Source organism: Pectinophora gossypiella, chromosome 21, assembly GCF_024362695.1.
Source record: "Pectinophora gossypiella chromosome 21, ilPecGoss1.1, whole genome shotgun sequence".
Taxonomy (NCBI): Eukaryota; Metazoa; Arthropoda; class Insecta; order Lepidoptera; family Gelechiidae; genus Pectinophora; species Pectinophora gossypiella.
Window position 1 is genome coordinate 9,731,442 of NC_065424.1, and position 20,418 is coordinate 9,751,859.

Consider the following 20,418-nt stretch of genomic DNA (forward strand, 5'->3'; position numbering starts at 1 on the left):
AGGCATTACCGATTATTATCGCATTTGTAAAGTTTTTTTTAGTTTGTTGTCAGTTCATGTTCGTGGTTCGTGGTCGACGTGGCCTCGAAACCTATATGTTCCGTTAAGCGTTCATCGAAATATTTAAGTATTTATCAATAATACTTACTTACTTTAAAGTTTTGTTGACAAAATTGTTGATAAAATCTGCTTTTTTATCAAATTGGATATGTCCTTAGAAAAGGTTTAGTACGATCTACTCTGAACCGACGTGCATGTATGAAGCGATTGATGAATGTGGAGGATGCAAGAGAAGTGTGTCAGGATCGAAGCAAATGGAATTCTATAGTCCCTGCTTACCCCGGTGGGAAATAGGCGTGAGTTTATCAATAGTCAGTTTCAGTAGAGACTTATTAAGTACGAGTATATTCTTCTCATTAAACAACTTTCGCGGCCTATTGGTTAGAGAGTTAGGCTCGCGATCTAGAGGTCCGGATTTGATTCCCGTCAACATGGTCGATTTTATGAGACTTTTTTGGTATGGACAAATTGCAGTTTTTGCACGAATGGTATAACTGAAAGCGTTGAAACTGCGTACCGAGTGTAAGAGACCCCCCACACTAGCGTCTTTCGAGCGCCGTCGTCGTGCCAGCGTCTACGCGACGTCAATGCGACATCTACGCGGCGTCTGCGTGACATCTACGCGACATCTACGCGACGTCTACGCGACGTCTACGCGACATCTACGCGACGCGTCGCGACGTCTACGCGACATCTACGCGACATCTACGCGACGTCTACGCAACATCTACGCGACATCTACGCGACGTCTACGCGGCGTCTACGCGACGTCTCCGCGACGTCTACGCGACGATTACGCGACGTCTACGCGGCGTCTAAGCGACGTCTACGCGACGATTACGCGACGTCTACGCGGCGTCTACGCCACGTCTACGCGACGATAACGCGATGTCTACGCGGCGTCTAAGCTACATCTACGCGACGTCTACGCGACATCTACGCGACGTCTACGCGACATCTACGCGACATCTACGCGGCGTCTACGCGGCGTCTAAGCGACGTCTACGCGATGTCTACGCAACGTCAGCGCTGGCTGGCTGCCGAACGCCGAGCGTGCGCGGCGCTGACGCTCGATAGTCTCTAATCTAGATAGATTGTAGTTACAATAGACGTAGTAACTACAATAAAAACTCATTAGATTATTTGATAAGTTAAGTGCCTACCTACTGTAAATATGTGTATAATAATTTAAGTTTATATTTATGTGTCTAAGTTACCGCCTTCAACATGTGCCTGTAAGGTAAGTTATAGTTGTAATTATTAGATAAGTAAATAAATTAGAGCATTCGGTCAGTCAACCGCACAAAAACTGCACCCAAGCTGTATTTTTGTGACAAGTTTGTCAAGTAATGTTTGTGGCAATGCAGTCCGTCGGTAAAAATGTACTAAAGCGATAGATCTTTTAGACTTCATGATTTCATCATTTTCCTAGCATTATCCCGTTTTTCACAGGGTCCGTTTATCTAACTAGAAGATTTGACAAGTCCGGAATACAGATGCAACAGCTTGTCTGACCCCCCAACCCGAAGGGAATACCAGCCGAATACAGGTTAGGTCACATACCTCCGAAAATGCATTTCTCGGGAATGTGGGTTTTCTCACGATGTTTTCCTTTACCGCTGAGCATGTGATAATCATTTATGATCCAAACATGAATTCGAAAACAAATTCAGGCCAAACCTTTTAGACTTATCAATCAATAATAATTCGTCAGTTGGTCATGAGGAAAGAAAAAAAGTTTAGTAGAATCAACTACATAATTTGCAGTGGATGCTTAGTATTATTGCAAACAATATACATTAGTATTTTCTAAAGGCAAGAAGGAAGAATTATAAATATTTATTTAATAAATTATATATATAAATTTAATCAGTTCTTAGTAAATCAAAATTCACAGAAAAGTTATTTGTAAGGTATTCAAGTTAAGTTCTACAATAAAGATAAACAAATATAATGTCAGTTGACAGATTAGTGACGTAATGAAGGATAACCGGATTTATGCAATTAATACCGAAAAATACCAATGCAATTTTATTTTTGTTACTGGAATTAGTAGGTCTACACCCATAGTCTAAGATGTTTACTCGACTCTTCCACAACCCGACTCGTCCTCAGCCGAGCATTTTGGTACTTTAAATTGACATTTACATCCTCGACTTGAGGACTTTACTCCCTGGAGTCAAGCATATCATAATGGCCCCGATTCCTGCAGACACATCCTAATTTTATTTTAAGTTATACCTGTCATTTTCTTATCCGCCGAAAAGAAAAGGAACGGATGATTGTCAACAAGTTAATTTTAAAACGAATGAATAACCCGAGCGGCTAAAATAGACGAAAACGCTGGTATTACAAACCGTTTGACGTGTTGTCTACTTAACTCTGTCGGGTTATTGTCTGATGTAAAATTTTTAGGCGGTAGTTTTAGATTTCCATAAATTTTATGCCTGTCGATTACCCATCTCTTTCTTTTTCAGCGGATAAGAAAATGACTTAAAATAAAATTAGATGGCTCTTGAAATGGAAAATGGCTCCGCTTGAATTAGCACCATTGCCAACATAATAATACGAAATTAATGACGTCATGCTTTACTGGGGTAAATTCGAGTTGAGCCGCCGTCTAATAATACTAGAGCTGATTTCGAGGAAGACCTTGAGGTCGCCTCAGGAGTCTAGGAAGATCTTAGAATACGGGTGTTTGTCATTTGACCACATTTATACCATACAAAAGTACGGACACGAGCATTAATATGTATACACTTTGGTACCATGTCACATTAACTTTTTTGACAAATTGAACTGTAAGTCTCACTAAATGTCAAATATGTTAGTGCGACAGAGTCCTAAAGTGGGTACATTATATTGCTCATGACTGTACTTCATGTCAATGAGAGTATTATGACCGAGGTACCGATATTTTAAATGTCAAATTAGTGTGTTAAATCTTCCGCCTTTTTCACTCATGTAAGGTTTTGTATTAGTGTGAGTGAGAGAGAAGACCGATTAGGCGACTCACCGAATCGTTTGACGTGAACGTCTCTGTTGAAAGACACCGATCGGGGTTTCGGTTCCTTTTCGGTCCCGGAATTATCGGTCTTGGTACCGGTACCAGGTTCGTTGGTACCGTTATTTGTCAGCTTATCGCCGTCTTCGGCAGTTTCGGTCTTGAGTTCATCGGTCATTTGGTACGAGGTACCTGATATTCGGTACCCTTCGTTTCGGTTTTCGGTATCGTCAACTTGGCGGTTTGCGTTTCGGTATCATCGGTATTTTGGCTTATCTGGAAAGAGTATCGTTGACTTAGAATGTCACTGGACATTCGTTGAGTAACTAAATACCACTAAGTATTTGTAACTAACTAGTTAGACCCTATATACTCGTACTTTTTAAACCTTTGTTTAACAGTGTCAAGAAAATGTGGTCTCAGAAAATCCTGTAAGAAAGGCAAAATCACAACCAGCCCTCGCGGCTCGGCAACCGGTGCGAATTGTATCGAGAGCTTCGACCAATAGCCATTCGACGTGTGTCTATGTGGATAGCATACGCTACGTTTATTGGTCGAAACCCTCGATATAATTCGCGCAGCGCGCGGCGTGGTTATCGTGCAGACCCTGCTTTGCAATTTAAAACGGCCACATTTAAACAATTTACCTAAAAAGGCAATATTACAGTTCGTTATTTCTTCATACTGCCCTCTCACTAATGAAAAAACTGCCCACTCAAACACTAATAATAAGCTGTTGGTTTCGGTTACTACTTACTGATGTATGTATGTAGTCGTTACATGAGCCATGTCAGGGGCCTTTGGCGGCTCAATAATAACCCTGACACCAGGGTTTTTTTTTAATCTTTATTTATTTGGGAGTTTTTGTCCTACAGGACATGGCAACTCCATAAAACTTACTTTTTACACTGCTTATAATAATGTTTGACACCAGGGTTGATGAGGTTGGTAATCAACCATAACCCACATAAGAAGAAGAATGAAAAAATGAATGAATTATTTTTTTACATGCGCAAATGTCAATATGCAATATTGCTTTTCAGATGAATTGCTTCGATGTGGCATTTATAGACACCCTGCATTGTTTCAAACTCTTTTAAAAAACTGTTCCTATACATTTTCTCCGCTTTTTTTTTCATAATTTTGTACAGGGTTTTGAATGGCAATTAATTCACTCACCTTCTTATGTACTTGCAAATCATGAGGTCTATGTTTTCCTCCCCATCAACAGAGACACCTTTGATAGAGTCTCATTTTGTGAATCTGTAACAAAGGAAATGTAAATTAGATATAATAATAATAATAATAATAAATCTGCAATAGTCCTACACGAACCGGGAATTGTCTTTGGGGGTCACTCCCATAGTGCATACAGGGATAATCGCCGGTTGATGTCACACAACATTTAGATTAAATTGTAAGGGGCCTCTACGTGTTGGCTTTGGCCCCACGCACGCCTTCCAAAAGTCCGGGACTCCATAGTCCCGAGTTATGGAAATGACAAACATAATAATAATAATAATTTATTTCAGAAATTAATTCCATACATTTTACAAATTATAATAGTTAATATTTAGGTCAATACAAACAAATTCTGTCATTTAGAAATAATCAACAACATAATAAAAATAAGTAAGTAAGTAAGTAGTTGAGGAGTTCGGTGGCGCAACGGTAAACGCGCTCGGTCAGCGATTGTTGAAGTTAAGCAACTTTCGCAAAGGCCGGTCATAGGATGGGTGACCACAAAAAGTTTTTATCTCGAGCTCCTCCGTGCTTCGGAAGGCACGTTAAGCTGTTGGTCCCGGCTGCATTAGCAGTTGTTAATAACCACCAATCCGCACTGGGCCCGCGTGGTGGTTTAAGGCCCGATCTCCCTATCCATCCATAGGGAAGGCCCGTGCTCCAGCAGTGGGGACGTTAATGGGCTGGTGATGATGATGATGAAGTAAGTAGTAATGTCATAATAAGTCACGTCAAAAAAAATTACAAAATCAAACCGAAAATCAAATCAAATTATCATCAGGAATTACGACCGTGAACTAATAGTTCTTACACCCAATAAGGCACAGCAATTTCAATAATAACAACAGATTTATCAAAATTATCTCTCTAACTAGATCTAACAGACCTCATTAAGACATTCTAATATTTATTATTTCGTAACGCAAATAAACTAACGAGTAATAGTTGTTAGAGGTACTCTGAACCGGCGCGCGGCGTGCGTGTATGAAACGATTGATGAATGTGGAGGAAGCAAGAGAAGTGTGTCAGGATCTAAGCCATACATACATAATTATTCACAAATGTAATGTAATGGCAGAAGCAAGATGCCTGACTTAAAGAGTTGCCTGGAAGAGATTGCTACTTAGCTATAAGGCCGCCTATTGTACTCATTCTATTTCTCTTTTGTTTTTCGCTCAACCACTGGACCACAGAGGCCGTTTCCTAGGGTGAAAGATAAATTATGAAATCGTGATTAGTAAACAAAGACAAATCTGAAAGTGACAGAAAAAGTTTTCCATTTCATTCGACATTTATTCTGTGAAAAAACTTTTACTTTTAACACTAATTCTGCATAAAGTTCGCATTGTGACAGTAAATTATCGGCATAATTAACATTTCGACGGAAGAATGTGGCCTTGAGAGATCGCATTTTTCGCGTTTCGCAAAGTGTAGACCAGTGTAGCACATTTTGAGCATGTGGTCATTCCGCAAGTGGACCAATTGCGACACCGACTGGTAATCGCTACTGGACAACGGTCCAAGTTAAAAGATGTAGTGTTCGCAACTTTTCTTCAATAAAAAGGATTATACCTAGTCCACACTAACATTAAATATGCCAAAGTAACCTCACACTAATTTAAGAGCCACGCTCTTGTCGGTGTAGCATTCTCCATGCTACTTTTTAGGGATTATAAGGCGGTGGTTTCCCTCTTGTCTTCCGCCCCGCAGTACTCTGTCTGACGCGAGTGGGATGCCGCCCAGTAGTCTATTTCAAAGCCGGGAACTCCTGTTCTCCGCCTTTGAAAAGTACTGACAGTTACAGCTGCTCTCTGTCAGGTTCCAAGTTACAATCTTTGTGACTTGCCCCATTCGTCTCCGTCTCCCATCTCCGCATTTGAAAGCGTTGAGGTCTTCACCCGTATTCCTGGGAAGGGTACGTTACGTTATACGTTATACCCCGTAGGTCTGGGTCCCTATCCGAACTCAGCCACCATATCACTCGGCCTACTGAAGTAAAAGGCACCCACGCACGCGGCAAGGACGCGCCGAACAAGAATTGCCCCAGCGGAGAGCAGAGAAGATGACTGTCCTCTGTCCGCCCTGGGGCCGGGTTAATAATCTAGTATGAAACCGAAACCGACAAAATCGACTATGATGCAAGGCGATCCCTTATCACAGAAAAGCTAAAATTCTTAGTATGATTGTCTATTTATCAAAAAAAAATAATTGTATGCAGTCTCTTACGAAAAGAAATGATAAAGTTGCAGCCGATCACATAAAATATACATTGCCGGTAAAGTGGATATATGGAATTTGAGAAGCAGTAGAGCTATCGTAGTCTGTTTGCAGGAGTAGTAGTGAAAGAGAGTGGGGTTGGGGGCATTATTGCGCATGACACACAAAAATAAAATTTCCTGCGTGGATCATATATTCAGCTTAAGCTCCCCTAACCAAGTCTCTGCCGCATCCGTCACACAATGCAGCCCGGCTATGCCACCTGGGAACCGGTACAGAGGGCACTCGAGTGGGGTTGAACCGGAGACAGCAGTTCTCATACAAAATGCGTGTTATGGCCTTTCCATCTTCTTCTATTTCGTGGTCTTAACTGAGGACGAAGTCGGGAAGGGCTGGAGTTAACATCTTAAAAAACAGGCATATCGCGACATGTTCCAACTCAAACCAAAAGTGATACTTAGCTTTGCTCAACACAGATTTGAACACCTCATTACTATAGATTTATGGTTTGTGTCAACAAATACTTAAGATACGTGACTTTTACGTATATAAGTAGTTAGTAGGCTACTTTCCAACTAGTCAATTCAGTCTTCTTCAATCGTGTGGGTTGTGAGGTGGATTACCAACCTCATCAACCCTGGAGTCTTGAGCTGGGTTACTATTGAGCCGCATTAGACCCTTAACGTGGCTCATGTAACGACTGCTTACTTACATCAGTAAGTAGTAACCGGGACCACCGGCTTAACGTGCCTTCCGAAGCACAGATCATCTTACTTTCGGCAATCTGGTGATCAGCCAGTAACGTCCTAACCAAACTAGAGATCACAAAGTAATTTTAGGTGATATGTCCCCACCGGGAATCGAACACGAGACCTCCGGATCGTGAGCCTAACGCTCAACCACTGGACCATGGAGGTCGATTCCTTATTAAATGTATTTTAAATTAAATAAAAACTGATTAATGCTTTTGTTATTATCTTTATTATAATTTATGACAGAACTTGGGACCGATTACGTCCCACTGCTGGAAATAGGCCTCACCTTAATCAGCCAGAAGGGGGAGGGGGATGGTCATATGGAGCATACTCCACCACGCTGCTCCATTGGAGGTTGGTGGAGGTGTTTTTAACGAAAAGGAAAAAGAAATAGGCTCGGTTTAAAAACTGTTAATTCAAAGGATTATCCACTTAAAGTGTTATCACTATACATATAGTATAAAAGAAAGTCGCTTTTCTGTCCCTATATCCCTATGTACGCTTAAATCTTTTAAACTACGCAACGGATTTTGATGCGGTTTTTTTTGATAGATAGAGTGATTTTAGAGGAAGGTTTATACAGGGTGTTAGTGACATCGTAACGAAAACTTTGAGGGATGATTCAGGCTATGATTCTGATTTGATATCAAGTGGAATTTTCCGTCGCAAAAGTATGGATCGGAAAATAATTAAAAAAAAAAATTTCATGAATTTTTTGACATTAAATTCCACTTGATATCAACTCAGAATCATGGTCTGAACCGTCCCCCTCAGTATTCGTTACGGTGTCACTAACACCCATACCTACTTGTATGGCTACCGTATGTACTTGTACGGGGTGTAAGTGTCATCGTAACGAATACTGACAGGGATGGTTCATCTGATTATTCTGAGTTAATATCAAGTGGAATTTTCCATCGCAAAAGTATAGAATTGAAAATAATTTAAAAAAAAAACATGAATTTTGCGACGGAAAATTTTACTTGATATAACTCAGAATCATGGTCTGAATCATCCCCCTGAGTATTCGTTACGATGTCACTAACACCCTGTATGTATAATAACATCTATTAAATACATTGTTTTAAGTTTACGCGGTTATTATCATAATTAAAACACATAATAACGAGTTCTTACCGCGTTTAAAATGGGGATATGAGACTCCCGATATTTCGACACTGTTGCAATATCGAGAGTCTCATATCCCCATTTTAAACGCGGTAAGAATCCGTTATTATGTGTTTTAATGCATTATATAGTGGTGAAATACTGATATTTTTGAGGTTTTTAATGTGATGTCGTAAATAATTTAATTGTTTCCTTAGCATTGCACCTGAGCGAAGCCAAGCGGGTTATTAATAAGAGCGATACTGCTTTAAAGTACCTGATATTTTGGTGGTGGTGGGCGGATTGCCTCACACCGTAGGCCGCACCAAGGTGCCACTGGCCTTACATTGCGCATATCTTCAATAGTTATAGTTTCCTGGTACTCTTGAAATTGCATTCATACATAAATTCACGCCCATACTCTTATTGGGTAGATCAGTGAGGGCACAAGTCATCAAAAAGAATTATTACATTTTTATGTTTCGGTTTAGATATTTGTATATCAGTAACAGAGTTGAAATAACAGCCTCCGTGGTCTAGTGGTTAGAGCGTCAGGCTCACGATCTGGAGGTCCAGGTTTGATTCCCGATGGGGACATGGTCGAAATCACTTTATGAGACTGTCCTTTGTTTGGTAAGGACTTTTCAAGCTTGAATCACCTGATGGTGTGAAAAAGTAAGATGATTACGTGCTTCGGAGGGCACGTTAAGCTGTTGGTCTCGGCCGTAAAAACACCTTCACCAGCCTGCAGTGGAGCAGCGTGGTGGAGTATGCTCCATATCCCCTCCGGTTGATTGAGGGGAGGCCTGTGCCCAGCAGTGGGACGTATATAGGCTGTTTATGTAACTCAGTTGACTCGACTATTACAGACGGGGATACGGCTCACCACCAATCACGTTGGTCTTACAGAAAGCTCGTTGAGGTGTGGGTACTTGGTTTGTCTTCCGTTGGGATTACCACAATGACTATAAAGTCGTGAACTTATGTTATGTTATCTTTGTGGCTTTACCACCCCAAAAGGCATTATAGTCATGAGTAGTATCTGTCTTTTTTGTGTTTTTTTTTTTCGGTATATCAGTTAAGTCCCTGGCCAGGCAAAACAGTTGTGTCTGTCTTGTTGTTAAAATAACAAAACAGGAAAATAATACCTTAAAAAAATATTAATCAGTTAGTGCTAATCTGTTCTAAAAATATTACAGGTAGGACGAACACATTTGAGTCGTGTTTAGGGATCCGTAGCCATAATCATAATTACGTATTTTAACTATTAAGGCCAGGCGCGCACTACGAGTTTTTCGCCGCGCGGCAGAAAAAAGCAGCGGCATAATATCGAACCCGGGACCTCCGGATCGTGAGCCCAACGCTCAACCACTGGCCAACGGAGGCCGTGATAATGATTTTGATAATTGGACATCTACAGAACCTTAAGGTCAAGATTGTTCGACATGCACTTGGCCGCTTGTATTCTGCTCTCTGTTTGCCCTTCACAGACGGATTTCCATCGGGGTAATAAACTCATACATTAGATTTGATCAAAAACAACTATTGTAAAGTGCCTACCTAAAATAATAAATTTTAATTAAAAAAACAATTTCGACACATCGAGGTTTTCGTCCAATGGCTGTACGACATTTATCTACGTACTCGTAGATACCATTATCTACTGTAGATTACATACACGTGGGGTAAATTGATAACGTATTTTTTTCTGAAGTTGGTTAAAAACAGTCTAAGATCAGTCCATCCGCTTGTAGGTAACTTTTTGCAAAGATTTCTAAATCGCTGTTCATATCTTCTCAAACTCATTATCATAACCAAACTGAGACTAAGAGAATTATATACTTCGGTTCCATTGATAGCGAAAACGCGATAAACAGAAATTATATCGCTTAGAAATTTCAAGCTATATCTCCCTAAGTTCTTAAAAAAATTTGCTTAGATACCTAACTTTAGACCTTAGCCAAATTGCAAACGATTATGTTAGTAATTATTTAGATGATATTAATGCATGAGATTAACTGTCTAGGAACTGATATTAGGTAGCGATTACTATTTTTTTTAAGATCTCGAGCCCGATCTCGCGAGATTTCGTCTAATTTTTCGAAACAATCCCGAAGTATAATATGACGAGATTATATGACGAGATACCATTTGAGATTGATGGGATTGGGTGAATCTCCTTGATTTATAATTTTTGTTTTGATTATGCTGATTTCTAAAGAAAGCTTATTTCTTTAGTTAGTAATATTGAAGAATAAAGGTTTTCGTTTTCTTTCAAAAAGTATTTTGTTTTTATTAACCTGTCCATCATAAACAAACAGTTTTCATTGTTTTCAACCATCGTAAGCGCGCGACTCTTTCTTACGTCACCCGTCACTCTCTCACAGTACTGCACAGAAAGAGACAGACGATCTCTGTCGCGGCGAGAAAGAGTCGCGTGCTTACGGTGCTAGGCCCGCTGGACGAGATCCCGAACATTTCGGGATCTCGCGGATTGATATTTCCAATCGCGATATCTCGAATTTGCGATCTCGAGACGGGACTGCATTTCCTATTCAGAGTACAAGAAAGAACAATTAAAAAAAAACGCAGCCAGTGCTTGCTATCAAAGAGATTTTACAACTGGAACATTACCAGTCCGATAACAGCACATAACTGGTTGGATCAGTTGGATGAGGTATTTGTATACAGCGCCCAGGGAGTGCCAATAGCGTAAAACTTTGTCCGCTACTCGCCAACATTCGGCCATAAATACGATATTTTCGTCCACAAAACCTTCTCATGAATTATTGACGTCGCGTGCTATTAAAATTCTGCGCCCGGGCAACATTAAAATATCAGGATTGTTCATTCTGTTCTCGCTTTTGGCAGTTTAAAAACCTGTTTATATTATTTTGTAGGCTGTAGGTCTTTGACTGGACATTGGTTGGAGAAGTCGCTGTGGTCCTGTGGTACACAGCTTTATCCCAACTGGGGTAGTCAGTGGGACATCTATAGCAAGATGAACTAAGTACCCACAGCCCAGCTTTCAAATACACCAACTTGATAGGTGAGTCGCACGCGCCGGCTATAATGGTCGAGCCAACTATGTTAGTGAAAATTGCACTTAAGATGAATTAATAACCCGTTGGTACAAGCCGGTGGATTACAGCGCCACAGTGACTATATCAGAATCAGAATCATTTATTCAACGTAATTATCATGAATAAACTTGTTGAAGGTCAATGTAAAATTTTTGAATTTACGTCATTTCGCAAGGTGTTATGGCTGAGGAGAAGAAATGACAAGAAATTGCAACAGCAACACATCTTTTAAATCAATGTTGGTATACATTTTAAGTAATTTAATAACTAGAGAAACACATAACAGACATTTTTAGGTAATCAATTAATCTTACCTCTATAATAAGCTTTTTTACATATAAGCTTCACATGAGCTTGAAATATATTTTCTGACAAATTCAAAGTACTGTCTGGAATTTTATTTGATTTTCTTTAATTTTATTTTTGATGGGATAAAATTTACGTATACTACTCATTTATGGCGTATGTTACTCAAATACAAGCCAAATGGTCATTTGAGTGTCCCTTTAAGGTATTCCCTTCAAATTGACACCCTATGTGACCATAAGTCCATCTGTCGCTGGCGAGATTGTAGTTTGTACTTATAAGGAAGCAAGGACATTCGACTAACGAATCTCTTCACATATACAGACTGACACAAGTGTGTCCTAAATAGGAGCAACTGTTTCTTTTTAGTTCTGACGTAGACTTATTGTTGATTTACATCGGTACCTCTGTCTACCCCAATTGGGATATAGTCGTGAGCTTATGTTGTTATTGGAGGAAACTTATGCTGGTCCACATTTGATGGAGTTTCTATCTAAAAGCATTACATATATATTATCAACCGCGCATTTTATTTTGTGCTAACTATCTGTTCATTTGAACTTGAGCGATAAATTCTCGGTTTTAATAAGAACGTCTTAACCAAGATGGTTAGCGATATAATAAATTTAAACTGCTAGTTACATTTAACTATTAGTTGTTAACTAACTAACTGATACGGGATCTGATTGGTATGATTTACGATTTGAACGCGGTCGCGCTTGTTTTAAATTAAAATTGTCGGGGAAGTAAATCATGATACGACATAACTTGCGTTGCAGCCTGTACTGTTACTGGCTGCTTTTATTTTTCAAATAAAGGTTTTTTTTACATAAGTTTTTGTGTCAGGAGACTCCGCTCTTCCATAAAAGCAACTTGAACACAAACAAGCTAGATAAGATATAAAAAAATAATTTAAATATTACTAAACATTTTTTTAACATGTTTTTATAAGTAATAGTGTGTGTGTGTGTGTGTATGCGTGTGCGTGTGCGTGAAGGTGTGTATGTTTGCATGTGCTGCAACGTATATCCTATCGTTTTATTGTGCTAATTTTAGAAAAGCTTCTATTTGGTCAGCACAGACCAATGATTGTCGAATTTGTTTTCGATTTCATATTTGGATCATGTGTGAGGAAACATACCCGAGAAATGCGCGCGTTTCGGAGGTATGTGACTTAATCTATATTGGGCTGGTTTTCCCTTCGCGGGTTGGGAGGTCAGACAGTCGCTTCTGTAAAAACCCAACCTGTCAAATCTTCAGGTTAGATAAGCGGACCCTGTGATGATGACCTCTGCTTACCCTTTCTGGGTGCTATGCTTTATAGCTATTAGATATTTAATATAATCCGCACACCTACCAAGCGTGTTTGACAATAATAGTGACTGCCTGACCGGAATGGAAATGATTCATTGTCGCGGCGAATATTGAATGAGTGACGTCATAACCATTGAAGTGACACTATGACGTCATACGAGGAACAGACGTGGGGTTACCAAATATGGCGACCAATGCAAGCGGTTTGTGAGGACGGCAAGTGAAGGATTTTTGTAGGAGGTGACCCATTCTTTTTGTATGACTATTACCAATTTGGTGAGCCTTAAGTCGGTCGACGATTTCCCTTTATTCATATAAATCGCTATCGGCCCACTGCGTTGATTAATTAATTCAAATATGCTCCTCTACAAGTACTTGGCAGGACAAATGAGGAGCACTGAGTGCTCACATCAGGTGCAATATTTACGATAACAGACCTGAGAGTGCCTAGTAGGGCGCCAACTTCGGCTTAAGGCGTCGTCTGAGTGGATTATATTTGAAACAATTATTCGACCCTATTGGCTCGCAATAAACGCTGAATTAGGCAAATCGCCGACTGCGCCGACGGGGCCGGATTCTGAAGTGTTTGTTTCGCCAGCTGATTGGCCGCCTCTATGGCTAGAGTTGAGGAGCTCGGTGGCGCAGCGGTAAACGCGCTCGGTCTGCGATTGTTGATGTTAAGCGACTTTCGCAAAGGCCGGTCATAGGATGGGTGTCCACAAAAAAAAAGTTTTCATCTCGAGCTCCTCCGTTCTTCGAAAGGCACGTTAAGCCGTTGGTCGCGGCTGCATTAGCAGTCGTTAATAACCATCAATCCGCACTGGGCCCGCGTGATAGTTTTAGGCCCGATCTCCCTATCCATCCATAGGGAAGGCCCGTGCCCCAGCAGTGCGTCCCCACACATCCACTTAATGGGCTGATAATGATGGCTAGAGTAATCGGGTCGACAGTGACGATGATAATAATATAGAATGAATGAAAGAAAAAACATTTATTTCCATATTGGACGCCACATTAACAAATAGACGGAGACAGAGACAAATATAACATTAAAGTTAAAAAAAAATACTTTGTGGTCCCTAGTTTGGTTAGAACATTACAGGCCGATCACCTGATTGTCCGAAAGTAAGATAGTCCGTGCTTCGGAAGGCACGTTAAGCCGTTGGTCTTGGGTACTACTTACTGATGTAAGTAAGTAGTCGTTACATGAGTCATGTCAGGGGGCTTTGGCGGCTCAATAGTAACGCTGACACCAGGGTTGATGAGGTTTGTACTCTACCTCACAACCCACACGATAGAAGAAGAATATAATAGTTTGTTATGCCACTTAATGTCACCTTATACAAAATACACAATTCTTTATTGCACAGAAGGAACATTAACTTTTTTTTTGACGTGACTTATTGTAGATTTCCCGCAGGTGGCATTGACTACTTGGCCGGACTAATGGGGAGCGTTGAAGGCTCTCACCCGGTACAACGTTTAAGACAACAGGGCTGAGGGTGCCCAGTTGGGCGCGAACCTCGGCTCAGGGTATCGTCTGAGAGGAAAAAATATTTGAAAGAATTAATCGACAATAGTGGGTCGATAGCGATAAGCGCTGATTGAGGGAAGTCGTCGACCACGCCGGCGGGGTCGGAATCGGGGTCCTGAAGTGTTTGGTGTTGCGAGCTGATTGGCTGCCTCTTTAGCTAGAGTAATCGGGTTGAACATCAACACAGGAATGTAAATTAAAAAGAAAATATCACTGATACGACACTGTCGCTTTTCGAAATCGTTTGCAACTTAGCTAAACCCCAATTGCAACTGTGTCACAGTACTAAGTACCTGTCATTGTAATAAGCACGATATCATTTGCACAGGTAATAGCTAACCGTGCAGCCAAGGCGAACTGGTCGGCTACAGATTAAATAATACTAGCCGGGTAGAGATAGCAACGCAAACGAAAAAAATCACAAGAAAATCTATGGACTTAAAAATATTTTTTTTAATATTTCATTGAAAAAAGTAAGATGATTCTTTGCTTCAATGGATACGATAAGCTGTTGGTCCCGGCCTGTAAAATACCTCAACCAACCCGCAGTGTAGCAGCGTGGTGGAGTATGCTCCATACCCTCTCCGGTTGATTGAGGGGAGGCTTATGCTTATTTTATTTTCAATTCCATATTAATTTTGCGATGGAAAAGTCTATTAACTGTGAATCATGAGCTGAATTATGCCCCTAAGTATTCGGTACGGTGCCGGTGTTACTGACACCCTTTATGAGATGTATTATATTATAGGTAATATAATACCACATCCATACATCTCATAAAGGGTGTTAGTAATAAAACAAAGTCGCTTTTTCTGTCCCTATATCCCTATGTTCGCTCAAATCTTTAAAACTACGCAACGAATTTTGATGAGGTTTTTTTTAATAGATAGGGTGATACAAGAGGAAGGTTTATATGTATAATAACATCTATTAAATAGTGGAAAAATACCGTTATTTTTGAGGTTTTTAATGTGATGTCGTAAATAATTTCTTTTTTCCCCAACATTGCACCCGAGCAAAGCCGGGGCGGGTCGTTAGTTACCTATAAAAAGCTGAATGCCACAGCTTTACTTTTGATGCTGACTGTACAAAACAATTGAATGGACACAGAATTAATTTTAATTAACTATCGATAATGGCGCTAACAGCAACCTTAGCGGTTAATATTTCAACTAAGGCTATTCTCATACGACACTGCGCATCAACTCGGTTGGCGGTTAGGTTACGTGTTATTCCGTGTTTTGTTTTATCTGTTCTGTGGTGTCCCCTACGAATAAATAATAAGTCAGGAAGAGTAATTATGAACAAACGCCGCGATTTAACTTAAAATCAACAATATCATCATCATCACCCTAGCATTATTCCATTTTTCACAGGGTCCGCTTACCTAACCTGAAGATTTGATAGGTCCGGTTTTTTTCCGGACCTTCCAACCCGCGAAGGGAAAACCAGCCCAATACAGGTTAGGTCACATACCTCCGAAAATGCATTTCTCGGAAATGTGGGTCTCCTCACGATGTTTTCCTTTACCGCTGAGCAGTTATGATTCAAACATAAATTGGAAAACAAATTCGACAATCATTGGTTAAGGTTGGATTCGAACCTGCGACCTCAATGTGAGAGGCAAGCGTTCTACCAACTGGGCTACCACGGCTTCCATTTAACAAAAAAAAAATCTATAATCGTCATACGCAATTGAAAGCAAAACGGTCACTTGTTAAACAAATATTCTATCGCACATTTGTGATTCAAATGTCTCATTCTGTATTCGTGCTGCAAAAAAATGTGAGAGGGATTCTTGTAACTACAATCTACGTTTGCAGTTTTTTTTTTGCTGTGGCTTTTTGTACGTTTGCCTCAAATGACATTCATTACTTGGCCGGACAAATGGGCAGCGCTAAGGGCTTTCACCCGGTAGAAAAATTTAAGCAAAGTTTATTCCCCACAAAAAGTTATCACATACAAAAACACTCAGTTTGAAGATCGTGGCTGATTTTGCAAACTGACGTACTTATCTGGAATATTTTGCTAAACTAATTTGGTTTTATTAATTTTTTTTAATTTTTCAGTTTCATTTCAGACTTTTGCGACGGAAAATTCCACTTGGTATCAACTCATAATCATGGTCTCAATCATCCCTCAAAAGTTTTCGTTTCTGTGTCACTAACACCTTGTATACTGGTAGTATATTACTTTAATGGGTTTCCACTATAAGCATACATTTTTATTACATTTTTTTAGCGCATTGACCAAATTGGAGATGTCCTTAGAAAAGGTTCAGTACGATGTACGGTCACGAGCATCAATATGCATACACTTTGGTACCATGTCACATGATGTTTTTCGACAAATTGCACTGTAAGTCTCCCTAATGTCACATATGTTAGTGCGACAGAGTCCTGAAGTGGGTACATTATATTGCTCATGACTGTACTCTGAACCGGCGTGCGTGTATGAAACGAATGATGAATGTGGAGGAAGCAAGAGAAGTGTCAGGATCGATACAAAAGGAATTCCATAGTCTGCTTACCCCGGAGGAAAATAGGCGTGAATTTATGTATGTACATTTTATTTCGAGATATGCATACAACATACAACTTCATGAAGTTAACTTTTTGTTGTAAGGGCATTGTTAAGTATGTCTGTACTTACCGAGACTAAGAATGTTCTCAGTACTGTGAAAGACATTTTAAAGTAAGTACTTCAGAACAGTGTTGGCAAACTATATTAAAACTAAACCATCTATAATGGATTGCTTGAGAGCTGTTGAAGAAATTTGAATGGCTTAAATGTGAATGGCTGGATGGTAAAACTGGTCAGGTCATACATTTACTGTATGAAGCCAATGTTGTTGATGAAGACTCATTACTAGAATGGTATAAGGATTTAAAAGAGAATGAAAGCCCTGTTTTGAAACAGCCTGCACTAGTGAAGTTCTTTGAATGGCTAGAAGAAGCTAGTGAAGAAAGTGAAGATTCAGATTTAGAAAACAATGTGATATATTTGAAGAAAAAAAATCTCTAACGGACTCTCTTTTCTTTATTTTCAAACCATTTCTGTACTCCATTTACTATTCGAATTGCACTCCCAACACAGTCATGCGACTATGTCACGCAACTCCACATAACTTGTATACTTAATTTTAATAATTGTCTTCAACTCCTCACTAATGATCTCGTCCTTCTGAGAATACGGTACGATGCACGCCTGTAATCCCTAATGGGGTGGGCAGAGCCTCGAGTAATCAGAAGACAACTTGCAGCCAGTTCTGATATGAAGTCCTAAGATGGATATAATGGTTAGGTTAGGTTATGTCTGAGTCAAAGATAATTATCACTATAAGAGCCACGCTCTTGTCGGTGTAGCATTATCCATGCTACTTACTACTACTTTTAAACATGTTGCTTTGTTTGTTTGTTTTTTTTTTTCAAAAGATCGTTTTGTGCAAGCCAAAAAATCAAAACACTAAATTATCAATCAATCAATCAATAATACTTTATTGCACAACGACATATACAAAGGACATAAACATACGAATAAATACAAAAATAAAAATAATAATTAAATAAAAAATAAAAAATAAATAATATTTTTTTTATTAATTATTTATAATTATTTTTTATATAATAATTATCATGTACGAAGATCCCTCCTTATCACAGGAAAGCTAAAAAAAATAGTATGATCGGCTGTTTATCAAAATATTACTTTTGTATGCAGTAGGTATCTTACGAAAAGTAATGATTAAATTGCAGCCTACCACATAAAATGTACATTGTCGGTAAAGTGGCTATGGAATTTGAGAAGCAGTTGTCGTGAACCATACATAATCATGTAAGGTCACGAATTATCTGAATTCTGAATCACATCCCAAAACTGAAATGTGTCATAGTTATATGAAATACACAAAATACCCACAAATGGGCAACGTCCATACCTGTGTGAATATAGGGTAAAAAACCCACGATGTTAGAATATGGGGTGAAACCCCGCGAATGGCCTCCAACCGCCCCTTACAGCCATCCCTGTCCACCTGATTGCTTTGATAAATTCATCTGATTACCTCGTAAATCACCACAATGATATTACCTACTGCAATGTTTTACTGTTTGTTTAACTATCCGATTTACTGTTTACTGTCTGGTGTTCTCTTTATCGATTTGTATCGGATAATACAAATATAGCATAACTGATATCTAAGTAATTAGGAAAATATATCAGTATTATAAGACTTAACTGAATATTCTTCCTGCGCATCGACAGGAAGTCAAAACTGTTGTTGATTGTTATATCTGAAAATACACTGTTTTTTCTGCTCTGATCTATTTCTGAATAATCTGAATATTGACTGATTTCTGTTCTCTGATCTAATGCACTTTCATTTGTTCTCTGAAAATTACTTAGTTTTTTCGTAATGACAGCCCGCCAAAAGTATCAACTTTTTTCTGGCCAGTATTGTTATGACATAAATAACCTACAAATCGATTACTCACTCGAGTAAAAATGAAATCGATATGATGCATTTGACTATTATTTTGAATTTGATTATTTAAATTCGAGATCTGATTACAATTCGAGACAGCTGTAGAGCTATCGTAGTTATCTATTTGCAGGAGTAGTGAAAGAGAGTGGGGTTGAACCGGCGACAGCGGTTCTCATACAAAATGCGCATTAGGGCCTTCCCTACCTCTCTATTATTCCGTGATTCTAAACACACTTATAATTATCACATACCAATGCCAACATGGAAATGCATGTTTCAATATACATTCCCAAGCTTTCATTAGAAAATGTATACATATTAATGACGTATTTTCTTCTGTTTGCCATTTAAATTAATTTACATAAATACTATTTGTTCGGTTACATTTTGCAATCAAATTTTGCTCCTCTTGCACTCAGGAATAATGTTGCTTTCTATTGGTGAAAGAATTTTCAAAAGGCTCAAACATAACATAACATCAGCCTACGAATACATCCCAATTGGAGTCGAGGTACATCCATGGAAAGATGAAATAAGTACCCACACCTCACCGAGCTTTCTGTTAGACCAACATGATAGGTGAGACGTATCGCCATCTATAATGCTCGAGCAATTGTGTTAGTGGAAACTGCACTTAAGATAAATTGATAACTCATTGGTGCAAGTTCGGTACCGGTGTTCGATTGAGAAGCAAGCCGGTGTATCACAGGACCGCAGTGACTATATGCTTCTTCTTTTTATCGTGTGGGTTGTGAGGTAGAATACCAACCACGTCAACCCTGGTGGCAGGGTTATAGTTGAGCCGCCAAAGGCCCCTGACGTGGCTCATGTAACGATTACTCACTTGTATCAGTAAATAGTAACCGGGACCAACGGCTTAACGTGCCTTCCGAAGCACGGATCATCTTACTTTCGGACAATCAGGTGATAAGCCTGTAATGTCCTAACCAAACTAGGGATCACATGTGATTTTTGTGATATGCCTCTACCGGGATTCGAATCCGGGACCTCCGGATCGTGAGACCAACGCTCAACCGCTGGACCACAGAGGCCGTTATGTATATGTATACTATATACTATGTATTTGTAATAACTTTAATAAACAGCCTATGTACGTCCCACTGCTAGACTCAGGCCTCTCCTCAATCAGCCGGAGAGGATATGGAGCATACTACCTATCGCCGTATCGCCGATTATAATGGTCAAGGCAACTGTGTTGCTGAAAAGGATTTATTTTAATATAATGCGCATCGTTCGATAAAGTTCACAAGTAGGGCTAACATGCCCAACGTGATAAAATTTTGTCACGGTCA

General features: G+C 39.5%; 1 protein-coding gene across 1 annotated transcript in view; it reads right to left on the bottom strand.

Moving 5' to 3' along the window:
• The window catches only part of LOC126376462 (uncharacterized), a 98,018-nt gene that overhangs the window by 44,212 nt on the left and 33,388 nt on the right, over positions 1 to 20,418 (bottom strand). The window contains exons 3-4 of the mRNA XM_050023833.1: positions 4,244 to 4,327; positions 3,077 to 3,340 (exon numbers count right to left, since the gene is read on the bottom strand). Of these exons, the coding sequence (XP_049879790.1) occupies positions 3,077 to 3,242 (166 nt within the window). The 5' untranslated portion in view covers positions 3,243 to 3,340; positions 4,244 to 4,327. The remainder of the gene's footprint in view (positions 1 to 3,076; positions 3,341 to 4,243; positions 4,328 to 20,418) is intronic.